Source organism: Narcine bancroftii, chromosome 2 (genome assembly GCF_036971445.1).
Source record: "Narcine bancroftii isolate sNarBan1 chromosome 2, sNarBan1.hap1, whole genome shotgun sequence".
Lineage (NCBI taxonomy): Eukaryota > Metazoa > Chordata > Chondrichthyes > Torpediniformes > Narcinidae > Narcine > Narcine bancroftii.
Genome location: NC_091470.1, coordinates 174,616,612 through 174,629,594, shown reverse-complemented (window position 1 = coordinate 174,629,594; position 12,983 = coordinate 174,616,612). Strand labels below are relative to the sequence as shown.

Sequence of the window (12,983 nt, the reverse complement as noted above, 5' to 3'; positions counted from 1 at the left end):
ACATAGATGAGATTATTATTTAAATGGTGGAAGATTGCAGTGTGCTATTGTGCCGAGAGACGTGGAAGTGCTTGTGTGCAAAATGCAAAAAGTTGGTTGGGGGTACAACAGTTAATCAAGAAGGCAGATGGGATGTGGCCTTCACTGTCATAGGGACTGAATTAAAGGCAGGTTCTCCTGTAAGTGGACAAGGTACTGGTGAGGCTGCACCTGGAGTACTACATGCAGCTCTGGTCTCCTTACTCGAGAAAGGATGTACTGGCTTTGGAGGTGGTGCGGAGGAGATTCACCAGGTTGATTTATGAGGTGAGGGGGTTGGCCTTTGGGAGATCAAATCACCTAGAAATGTACTCTTTAGATTTCAGAAGAATGAAGGAGGATATTATAAAAAAACATAAAATTATGAATGGAATAGATCATCTCGAGGCAGGGAAGTTATTTCCCCTAGTATGTGAGGCAAGAATTAAGGGATGCAGTCTCAAGATTCGAGGGAGTAGATTTGGGTTAGAAATGAGGGGGATGTGCTTTTCCCAAAGATTAGAGGATGTGGGAGGTCAGGGACAGCACGTTTGTTCCTGATGACGACACCTGCAAAAGGTGCATCCAACCTCAGCTCCCGACAAACTGAGTTTGGAGCTGGATGAACTGCGGATCTTGAAGGAGGCAGAGGAAGTGATAGGCAGGAGTTACGCGGAGGCAGCCACCCCTAAAGGTCAGGAGACAGGTAACTGGGTGGCTGTCAGGAGAGGGAAGGGGAAGAGGCAGAAAGAGCAGAGCCCCCTCCCCCCCACCCCTTGTGGCCATTCCCCTCAACAAATATACTGTTTTATATACTGTTGGGGATCATTCCAGAACGTCGAGGTTGTCACATCTCCGCACAGAGGCTGGCCCCCCAGCTCAGAAAGGAAATGGGGAGAAAGAGGAGAGTGATGGTGATTGGGGGCTCATTGGTTAGACAAGTGAATATGAGGTCTGTGAACAATATTGAGGCTCCTGGATGGTATGTGCCTTCCAGGTTCCAGGGTCAGGGACGTCTCTGATCAAGTTCACAGGATTCTGGAGGGGATGTCCTGGTGCATATGGGGGACCTGGATAAAGAGGCAGATAGATGGGTCATTAATTTTGGAGGAGTTATGGATGGAGCTGAAGATTGTCGAAGGTTCTAAGAGGATAGAGACAGGATGTAGAGTTGGGCAGAAAAGTGGCAGATAGATTTCAATCTGGATAAGTGTGAAGTGATGCATTTTGGAAGGACAAACCAGAAAGCTGAGAACAGGGTTAATGGTCGGTTACTTAATAGTGTGGATAAACAGGGTGATGTTGGTGTGCAAATCCATGATGAGGTTGATAGGATAGTTAAGAAGGACTATAGGATGCTGGGATTCATTAATAGAGGGATTGAGTTCAGGAGTAGAGAGGTCATGTTGCAACTCTATAAATCTCTGGTGAGACCACACTTGGTGTATTGTGTTCAGTTCTGGTCACCTCGTTATAGGAACGATGTGGAAGCTATGGAGAGGGTACAGAGGAGATTTACCAGGATGTTGCTTGGACTGGGCAACAAGTCTTATGAGGCAAGGTTAACAGAGCTGGGACTTTTCATTTTGGCGAGTAGAAGGATGAGAGGAGACTTGTTAGAGGACTACAGGATTATGAGAGACATTATCAGCACCTGTTTCCCAGGGCAGGAATGACAAACACTAGAAGACATGTACAAAGTTAAGGAAGAGAAGTTTAGGGGAGACATCAGGGGTAAGTTTTTTTTAACACAGAGTTGTGGATGCCTTGCTGGGGTTGGTGGTGGAGGCTGAAACGTTAGGTGCTTTCAGGTGGCCAGAATTCCTGAATATAAAGCCGCCTAAAATGCCAGAATGCGGCTGTCGGGAGGCCATCTGAAAGTGGAGAACCCGGCCCCGAGGAGCACTTACCCAACCCTCCTCGGGGAGGTATATTCTCCGGCTCGGAGCGCTCCCCCTAGGCACCTGAAAGCAGCAAGGCAAAGCTGACTAGCAGCTTTCAGGTGCCTAGCAGCAAGCAGGCTGTTAATAGTCAGCTGGTGACCCGCTGACAGCTACCCTACACGCTGGTGACAGCTACCCTCCCCGCTGCGGACACCTACCCTTCCCACTGCGAACTAGAGTCAGTGTGGGACAGGAGTCCCCACTGGCAAAACCTACCCTCCCTGCTGCTGAAACCTACCCTCCCCACTGGTGACACCTACCCTCCCCGCTACGAACTGGGGACAGTGTGGGACAGGAGTCACCGAGCGGACCAGGGACAGTGTGGGACAGGAGCCCCCAATGTCGAAACCTACCCTCCCCACTGCAGAAACCTACCCTCCCTGCTGGTGACACCTACCCTCCCCGATGGCAATACCTACCCTCCCTGGTGCTGACACCTACCTTCTCCGCTGCCTGACAGTACCCTAGCGCAGGGTTATGGGGCTAGAGTGGCCGGCGCGGGACTACAGGGCTGGAGCGGCCGGCACGAGACGTCAGGGGCCGTGTCAACATTTGCGTCCTTAAACTGACACCCTCAGAAATTCTGTCATAAATGATCATTTATCAAGAGGAAATGATACATCAATAGGGAGCAATGCGCAGAGAAACTTGTGAAAACAAACCAACAACTGTTTTGTGGACAACAATTAAAGCTTATTTCTTTTCCATTATTTTCATGTAGTGCTGCTACAAGATGCTCCATAAACAAGAGTGACTGCGGCCACAGGAGCCGGGGTTTGTCGGACGCATCTCCTTCAGCCGGCACGTTCAGGTGACAGAAAGGCATCTTCTCCGCGGCCACCTGAACGTCCCAGCTGCACTCCTCCAGCCGCGTCTGCCGGCGCGTTATCTGCGCACGAGCACCTGAAAGTGGCTATTGAGGGCACATAAGAGAATTCTAGACAGGCTCATGGATGGAAGGAAAATGGAGGGTTATGGGGTAGGGAGGGTTTAATACTTTTTTTTAAAGTAAGGATTATCTGGGTTGGCACAGCATCGAGGGCTGAAGGACCTGTACTGGCTGTATGTTCTACATTTTGTAGAATTCTCTGCCCAAAGAAGTGGTAGAGGTTGCCTCATTGAATATATTGAAGAGAGAGTGAGATAAATTACTCACTGTAGGGATTATGTGCAAAGGCAGTAGAGTCCATGGCCAGATATATTCCATTCAGGTATGGAAAGGATGGAAGGTGAAAGAAATCTGGTGTGCAAGGGATATAAAAAGTCATTAAGAAAAGAAAAGTTCACAAGAGGTTTAAGAACTAATAGACCTCCAGAGAATTCCAAAACTAGAAAGGGCCATGAGAAGGTCTTGGTGAGGAGGATTAAGGAAACTCCGAGGAATTCTACAAGTATGTGAAGAATAGGAGTCTGAGGATAGGACCCAGCAGGGGTGATGGTAGAAGCGTGTACATGGACGTAGCAGAGGTCCGTAATGAATACTTTGCTTCAGTATTCGCCAGAGAAAAGCATCTTGGCAATTGTTGGGGATGACTTAAAGCGGACTGTTTGAGCATGTTGACATTAAGCTATCAAGACCCTAATTAGACTCCACTTGTAATATTGTGTTCAGTTCTGGTCACTGTAATATAGGAAGTATGTAGATGCTGTAGAGAGAGTGCTGTGCAGAGAAGATTTATGATAGAGCATGAGGGGTGACCTGATAGAGGGGTATAAGATGATGAGAGTCTATCGTGTGGACGGCCAGAGACTTTTTCCCAGGGTGAAATGGCTAACACAAGAAATTTAACATGCTTAATGAGTTAGTGCAGGGGGGATGTGAGATGTAGGTTCGTCACACAGAGAGTGACCTATTAGAGGTAGGTATAATGGGATCTTTTAAGAAACCCTTAGATAGGTACATGAAACTGAGTAAATTCAAGGGTTATCCAGTAGGGAAATTCTAGGCAGATTATTAGGTCAGCACAACACTGTGGGCTGAAGGGCCTGAACTGTGCTGTAGATTTCTAAGTTCTATGATCTCATTGAATGGCGGAGCCATATCGCCAAATTCTGCTCCTTATACACCAAATTTCTTATGAGCTGCAGCCACACAGGTATGTAAGATGCATCAACTGGAATAATAAACAAACTGACCACAAATGCAAGAAAGAGACCTTAAATATCAAAGCATAATTACATGAGCATGCACAGTTGTAGATTCTCACCCAATTGGCCTAAAACTCCCGGTACGTTTTGAAGCATGGGAAGAAACCAAAGCACCCGTGGGTAATTCATGCAGATACGGGGAGAACGTACAGACTCCTTACAGACAGTGCTGGATTCAAATCTGGGGTCCTGGTACTGTAATAGTGTCATACTAACTGCAAAGCTAAGGGTGTCACCACTACCCTCACTGTGCTGTCCCTACGCTAATCGTGCCATGCCAAACGGTAACCGCGCCCACCCCTATGTTAACCGTGCCCACCCCTACGCTAACTGTGTCGCCCCTAAACTAACCGTGTAACCCCCATGCTAACCACGCCCACCCCAATGCTAAACGTGCCACCCCTATGTAAATGAGTGTCTCTATGCTAACCCTATGCTAACTGTGCCACCCCTCCGCTAACCGTTTCACCACTACGCTAACTGTGCCACCCCTACACTAATCTTGCCGACGCTATGCTAAACATGCCACCCCTACGTAAATGTGTTGTCCCTACGCTAACCATGTCACCCCTACACTAACTGCAATCCTTAGCTAACCATGCCACCCCAACTTTAACCGTGCCACCTTTAGCTAACTGCACTGCCCCAACTGTGGCGCCCCAACATTAACTGTGCCACCACTACATTAACCATGCCACCCTTAACTAACCGTGCTGCCCCAACGCTAACCGTGTCACTCTTAGCTAACCATGCTGCCCTTAGTTAACCATGTCACCCTTAGCTAACTGTATCACCCTTAGCTAACTGTGTTGCCCTTAGCTAACCACGCTGTCCCAACATTAATTGAGCCACCCTTAGCTAACCATGCTGCCCCAATGTTAACTGTGCTGCCCCTAAGTTAACTGTGTCACCCTTAGCTAACCGTGCTGCTCCAACGTTAACCATGCCACCCCTACACTAACCGCGCTGCCCCAACATTAACCGCGTTAACTGTGCCACCTGTAGCTAACCGTGCGGTGCCCAACGCTAACCGTGCTACCTCCTCTGTTAACCTTTTTGCCTCGGTTAATCGCGCCGTCCTCTAGGTTAATTGCACTGTCCCTATGCTAACCGTGCTGCCTGCTACACTAACCTTGTCGCCCCCTATGCTAGCAATGCCACCTTATGATAACCATGCTGCCCTTATGTTAACCATGCTCCAAGCAATAAGTGACTTCTCACTAGTACAGACAGACTAAATCAGGGGTGGGCAACCATTTAATTTTCAATTTGGACATGCAGCACGGCTCACGAGTTCGGGCTACCAGATTACACCTACACTCCCGATACATACTCGTGGGCCTTATTGGCCTGTTACCGTGCCATCCAAATTAAAAATTAAAAGTTGCGGCTTTTTTTAAATTATTACAATATTTTAATGGAATTTAAAGTAAAACAATTTAGAGAAAAAAGATTACAAATATGATCGTAATTAAGAAATCCAGAGCACATTCTTAATAATAGAATAAAACACAACCACAAAAACACACAATAGAGAAAAGAAAGGAGGGAAAGCATTTTAACCCCCTTCTCAGAGAGGGACAACACGGAACCAAAATTCCAGAACAACACGGAATCTTAAGATTATGACAGTCGTCCATAAATGAGCCCATGTCTTTTGGAATTTCATATTTGAATCTGTGATATATCTAATTTTTTTCTAGATTTAAGCAAAAAACAATATCGTTTAACCCACTGTGCATATGAAGGAGGGGTATTACCTTTCCATTTTATCTGGCCATCACGAATTAAAAGATAAACTTTGGCTCTGACTGGAAGTCAGTAAAACATCATCTTCCTGAGAGGCAAGGTTCCAATTTTAAATTTAAAATCACAGATAGTGTTTGAAAAACATCTTTCCAAAATTTTTCTCAGCTAGGACAGGGCCAGAACATATGAAATAAAAAGGCATCACCTGTTTTACATTTGTCACATAAAGGACTCATATCTGAATAAAAACAGGAGAGTTTAACTTTAGACATATGTGCTCTGTGGACCACTATAAATTGCAGCAAACAATGGGATGCTCAAAAGGAAGTAGTGTTTTTTACAGTCGCTTTGAGATAGGATGCCAGGGAACATCCAGAGGAAATCGGATAAGCCTTAATTTAAAAACAAAATGACCACCAAAACAAAAATCAGAAATGTAGGCAAAACTCAGCAGACCAGGCAGCATCTAATGATCCTGCTCTCTATGAAGAGATTACATGTTCCTCCTGAGAACACATGGGTCTTTTACTCCCCCCACCCCAGGTTTTCTTCTCCGATCCCAAAGATGTGCAGGTTGGCAGATTAACTGGCTGCTGTAAATTGTGCAACATGTGGAGGGAAAGGTGGTGGGGGGGGGGGGGGGGTAGGGGATAGGGGAGGAGAGTGAGGGGAATGAGAGAATAAAATGGGATTCATGTGGGGTGTGTGACAAAGGGACATTGACTGTCAGCATGAACCCAATGGGACGAAGGTTCTGTTTTCACTTGGAGTTACTCCATGACTAAATGCACATCATTTGAAATTCTGGAAGCTTCCATGGCTGATCTGACCACACCTATAGCAGGTGATGCTGGTCCCAGATTCAGGGGTAGGAGCAGGGGAAGGGCTGCTGCCTGCCTTCTGATGGACACCTGCTAGAAATGGCATCCTGTTCGCCCACCATCTGCAGTCCATGTTCATCTCACTGCTTGCCAAATCACTGCTTTACTCTTTCTCTTCCAGTGGGAAGAAGTCAGCGGGTACGATGAAACGATGAACACAATAAGAACGTACCAAGTCTGCAACGTGTTTGAAGCCAGTCAGAACAACTGGCTCCGCACCAAGTACATCAGACGTCGAGGGGCCCAACGCATACACGTGGAGATGAAATTTTCCGTGCGTGACTGCAGTAGCATTCCAAATGTTCCCGGTTCTTGCAAGGAGACCTTTAATCTCTACTATTATGAATCCAACGCAGATTCAGCAACAAAGGCAGCTCCAGACTGGATGGAAAACCCCTGGATGAAAGTCGATACAATTGCAGCAGACGAGAGTTTTTCTCAAGTGGATCTGGGAGGTAGGGTGATGAAAATTAACACAGAAGTCCGAAGTTTCGGCCCGGTGTCCAAGAATGGCTTTTACCTGGCCTTTCAGGATTACGGGGGATGTATGTCGCTGATCGCGGTGAAGGTCTTCTACCGAAAATGTCCACGTATTATCCAAAACGGGGCGATTTTTCAGCAAACGCTGTCCGGGGCAGAGAGCACGTCGCTGGTGGTGGCTCGGGGGATCTGTGTCCCAAATGCCGAGGAAGTGGACGTGCCGATCAAACTGTACTGCAACGGAGACGGAGAGTGGATGGTCCCGATAGGGCGATGCATGTGTAAAGCTGGCTACGAGTCTGTAGACAATGGCACCGTCTGTCAGGGTAAGAGCCCGTCCGTTCCCATTGCTTGTGGGGAGTGGGGACATGTCAGTGGTGGGTATTGACAGAAGGAGAGACTTTAATTTTTAAGCATTTCCTGCATTTATATGTTTGCATTTTATGACATCCCCATTAGAAAGGACAATGACAAATTCAAATATAAAAATACAATAATGAATAGTTGAAGATGATGGTGTACAGCATGTCAGAGCTGACCGGATTCCCCATCCCCTGCCGAGAGGCACGTGTCAGGATCTGGTGCAGGGCACTCCTGGAGTCAGGAAGGACTCCCAGCTCTTTAGCCTGGCTATTCACACTGTGTGTGAAGGACAGCATGGTTGGTGTAAGGGAGGCATGGTTGGCGTAGCGGTTAATGCAACACCTTCACAACACCAGAGATCGTGACTGGGGTTCGAATCCCGCACTGTAAGGAGTTTGTACTTTCCTTCCCATGTCTGCATGGGTTTTCCCAGAGGCTTCTGTTCCCTCCCACCTTTCAAAACGTACCGAGGGTATAGGTCGGTTGGGTATAAATTGGGCGGCATGGGCTCGTGGGCCAAAGTGGCCTGTTACTCTGCTCTACGTCTAAACCGGAGCCCCTGGAGAAAACCCACGCAGACATGGGGAGAATGTACTGTTACGGGAAATGTTAGAATAGTTATGGGTAAAATATGTTTTAAAAGCGATAGATTGTGGGGGGGGGGGGTGTTTGTTTAGGTAACACTTCACAAACAGAGGAACACTTCACAAAAGACATCTAATTTAAAATGTGAGACGCTATGTCACCAGTGACTTTGCAGAGACAATGCAACTGCTTTAGAAAGGACTTCACATGGAGGTGTAAGTGGAACGTAACATAATGTTGATGATGTCCAGTCTCAGATACTGATAAGATCTTTCAAAAATTTGGTTTGGTGCCTTGGGAGAGGTCATTTGTTTTTTACAAGCAGAGAGAGGAAAAAAACAAACAGATGATTATCTTTCTGAGAAAGAGAGAAATTCAGTTCTGCAGCAGTAGTTGAGGCTGCAACATGGCCAGCTGGCGACTTGTTGAAAACCCATTTTGAAGTTGGGTTATAAGTTCTGAGTTCAGCCTGTTCAAATTCCTTAAAAGAGGAAATGGCGGGCTCGAGTGTTTCTCCTGAAATAAGAGAAACAAGAGGAACTCTGTGGTGACCTGGAAGAAGAGGTTATCATTTGGAAAACCCATGATGGGCCAAGTTTCTTTGGCAACACACAGAAGTGACTGATTAGAGGAATCAGTTTGTGTGTGTCCAATGAGCAACAAATCTCTCTCTGAAACCAACAAGAACCTTCCTGAGTGGTAACCATTTAACTTTAAGTACCAGAGCCTGGTGGAAATAATAAATGCTGAATTCTGGGCACAGTATGAGAATTGCCTGATGCTGGTGAACATGGAGGAGTGAGAAGTGAGATTGGACTGTGAATCAAAGAACTTTCCTGAACTTATGCACATTAGATACACATGTGCTTAGAATTAGAAGGGGGTTAAGTTAAGAGTAAAAAAGTTAAAGATTTATCCTGTAATTATGTTTAAAGAAAATTAAAAGCAACTTTTGTTTAAGTAACCATTGTCTTGGTGAATTTCTATTGCTGCTGGGTATTGGGGTCGTAACAGTACAAACTCCTTACAGACAACGTGGAATCCGAACCCTGATCCAGTCCTGATTGCTGGCGCTGTAAAGGCATTGCACGAACAGCTCTGCCAACTGTGCTGCCCTTTTTCCTTAATCCTGCTCACCAAGGCCTTGTCCTAAATCCCTTCTGAAGCTTTCTTGGTATCATTCTCTCCAATCTTCTTAAACCTCTCGTAAGCTTTTCTTCTTAACTAGATTTTCTATATCAATTGTACATCACGGTTCTTTCCCCTCACCATTCTTTCAGGTTTATCTTCCTAGCTCATGAAACCTTATCACGACTTAATTTACCCGATTGCAGTCGCTGGACCTTGTGATGCTGTTGTGGCTGAGGCAACGAGTGTTTTGGTACATCTGAGAATTGTCCTTATGTTTATGGCAATAAGCTCCCACCCCACCTCATCCCCACCCGAACCCACTCAGTCCCCACCTCTTCCCACCCACCCATCTCCTTCCACCGCCTCAACCTACCCACCTCCTTCCCCTCACCCCAACCCACCTCGCTCCCCACCAATGCAAACTCATCCTCCCTCGCCCCACCCTGGAAACGACTAACAGGGCCAAGAAAAGTGAGTAGGACCCGGCGACCAACACAAAAGCATTTTCTAAAAGTAGCCGAGGAGTCAGTGGGGCCCATTGTTGAAACATTTCATCACTAGTTTGGATGCAACAGATTTGAACACAGCAAATGTGCCTCCCTTGTTGAGAGAGACTGAAATACAGGGCAATGTCGGTTCATTATCCAAATATCTGTTGTGGTAAAATCTTCACTCCAGGATGGAATAATTGGTAATTTATCAAGTCATAGAGTCAGACAGCGTGGAGACAGGCCCTTTGGTTTAACTTGACAACATCAACCATAATGTCCCACCCACACCTCGAACCACCCGCCTGCATTTGATCCGGATCCCCCTAAATCCATCTGTCCATCTGATCCATGGATCCGTTGAAATGTTTCTTAGACATTGCAATAGTTCCTGCCTCAACCAAACCTCCTCCTGTTCCATGCAACCCACCAACCACTGAGTAAAAAGGTTACCCCTCAAGTCCTTGTTAAATTCCTCACCTTAAACCTCTGTCCTCTGGTTTCCGATTCCCCTACCCTGAGCAAAAGCGTTATGTAACCACAGCAAGGCAACATGGTGAAGATAAATCCCAACTTGACACATTTTCTGGAATTCTTTAAGGCTGTGAGCAGAGTTGAATCTGTAGATGGAGGATTTCTAGTAAACATTTGACAGGGTGCCAAGTCGGCTGGTATGTGTCCACAGTATTGGGCATGTGTTAGCATGGATTAGAAGTGGGTAATCACACAGAAGATAGAGAGTTGGAATAAATGGGCCCTTTACATGTCGGATGACGTAAATACAATAAAACCCCTAGTATTCAGCACCCACAGGGATTGGTAGATGCTGCAAAATTGAGTTTTCCAGTTTCTTGACATTTACTCTTATAATGCACCTTAAAAGACAAAAATACTAGACTGCACTAACACTGAACAAAGTTCACTTGCGTGAATATATAAACATTACAGCATTTTACTTTATTTTCGGTCATATTGTTTGAAAACATTTAACTGTCGCTGCATCTGCAAGTTCCTCCCCCTTCACGGAGCTGCCCGAAAGGTGAACAATAACATTATAGATAATTAACTCCTCTCTCCCAGGTTCACTGATAAAGCCTGTGACTGGGGTGACTTACTAAGCAGGGATAAGGTGGCATTTTAAGAGAGGCACCCCAATGGCGAGAGGCATCAACCATGGGCGATGCCATTGCTCTTTCACACAACTTTATTTAAATAGCTGCTCTGAGCAAAGCCCAACCAGGACCTCCGCTGGCTGAATATTGGCTCCCATTTTCACCAAAGGTTTATATTTTACTTCAGAAAACATTAACTTTTTCAATTTTAAACACATATTTTTACCTTTTCTTATTAATTTTAAATTTTTTAATTTATTCCTCTATTTTTTTTTGTCGGTTGCTTGAAGCTGCCAGTTGCTAGACCAGGGGGTTAACTGTAGTGAGAATCTCAAGCTTCAGTTCACAACCTTCAATGGGACCTGGAGAGGGAAGAGTATTCATGTTTGCACTTGGCACTAAAATAGTTGCAATTGGGACATTTGGACATGGATATGAATGAGTGAGTGGAAACTGGGCAAATGGATTTAATGTGGGAACATGTAGAGTTGTGGACTTCAGGAAGAGGAATCAAATGGCAGATTATTATCTAAACAGAGACATATTGCATGAGTGAAGTTCAGAGGGAGTTCTGAAACCGGAAAGCAGACATGCTGGAATAGTAAGCAAGGCAATTGGTAACTTACCCTCTATTGCCAGAAGGTTGGAGCTCAGAGATAGAGAGATTTTGTCCAAATTGCTGGGCCTCATTAATCGGGGAATTGAGTTCAAGAGTCGAGAGGTCATTTTGCAGCTCTGTAAATCTCCGGTGAGACCACACAGAGTACTGTGTTTAGTCTGGTCATTTAGAAAAGATAGGGAAGTTTTGGAGAGGGTGCAGAGGAGATTTAACAAGATGTTGCCTGGATGGATTGGGAAATCTATTTTATGAGGCAAGGTTAACGGAGCTGGGGCCTTTCTCTTTAGAGTGATGAGAGGTGAATTAATAGAGGTCCACAAGATTCTGAGAGACATCGATAAGGTTGACAGTTGGAGCCTTTTTCCCAGGGCAGGAATAGCAAACACCAGAGGACTTTTTTTTTTACACAGAGAGTTGTGGTTGCCTGGAGGGCCATTTAAGAAATTCTTAGACAAGGACATGGATGTCAGATAAAGAGAGGGTTATGAGGTAGGAAAGCTGTAATTATATTTTTAGTAGAAATATATAGGTCAGAATCAGAATTTATTTTCATGAACAAGTCACGAAATTCGGTGTTTTGCAGCAGTATCATAGAGCGAACATTCATGTAAACCACTTTTACAACAATATATAAAAAATAATAATGCACGAAAGAAAGGCAGTGTCTTTAGTTCATAGATTATTCAGGAAGCAATCGTTGTGACACTGAGTGCTCGACTTTAGGCTCCAGTACCTTTTCCTTGATGGTAGCAGAGTGAAGAGGGCATGGCCTAGGTGGTGGGAGTCTTTGAGGATAGAGGCTGCTTTTTTAAAGACACGGCCTCATGTCTATGTCCTCGATGGAGTGAAGTCTGGAGCCTGTGATGTCACAGGCTGAGTTAACAACCCTCTGGAGTCTATTCTTGTCCTGAGAATTGGCACCTCTGCACGAGACAGTGATGCAACCAGCCAGAATACTCTCCATGGTACATCTATAGAAGTTTTCGAGAGTTTTCGGTGACGTACCGAATCTCCTCAGACCCCTCATAAAGTATAGCCGCTGGCGAGCCTTCTTTTTGATTGCACTGATATGGAGGCTCCAAGACAGATCCTCGGAGATGTTGACACCCAGGAATTTGAAGTTCTTGACCGCTGACCCTTTGTGGAGGACTGGATCATATTCCCTTGACTTTCTCCTGAAGTCCACAATCATCTCCCTGGCTTTGCTGATGTTGAGTTGTCATTACACCATTCAACGAGCTGATCTCTCTCCCTTCTGTACGCCTCCTCTTTGCCGTTTGTGATTCTGCCGACAACTGTGGTGTCATCGGCAAGTGTGTAGATAGCATTGGAATTATGCCTGACCACACAGTCATGGGTGTATAATGTGTAGAGCAGTGGGCTCAGCACGCATCCTTGAGGTGTGTTGAAAATCAGTGAGGAGGAAACATTGTTTCCAATTTGTACTGACCTTGGTTTCCGATGAG

General features: G+C 45.6%; 1 protein-coding gene across 8 annotated transcripts in view; it reads left to right on the top strand.

The window, feature by feature from the left end:
* Positions 1 to 12,983, top strand: part of LOC138754625 (ephrin type-B receptor 2) — a 196,389-nt gene that overhangs the window by 80,471 nt on the left and 102,935 nt on the right. For 6 of the 8 annotated variants that reach the window (XR_011351858.1, XR_011351857.1, XM_069919168.1 and 3 more), the window contains one exon: positions 6,861 to 7,545. Coding sequence is in view for 6 of the 8 variants with exons in the window: in XM_069919168.1 (XP_069775269.1) it covers positions 6,861 to 7,545 (685 nt within the window). In the remaining 2 variants the exon portion in view is untranslated. Of the gene's footprint in view, positions 1 to 2,682; positions 2,773 to 6,860; positions 7,546 to 12,983 lie in introns of all 8 variants that reach the window. The other 2 variants (XM_069919169.1, XM_069919170.1) reach the window with 1 other exon arrangement.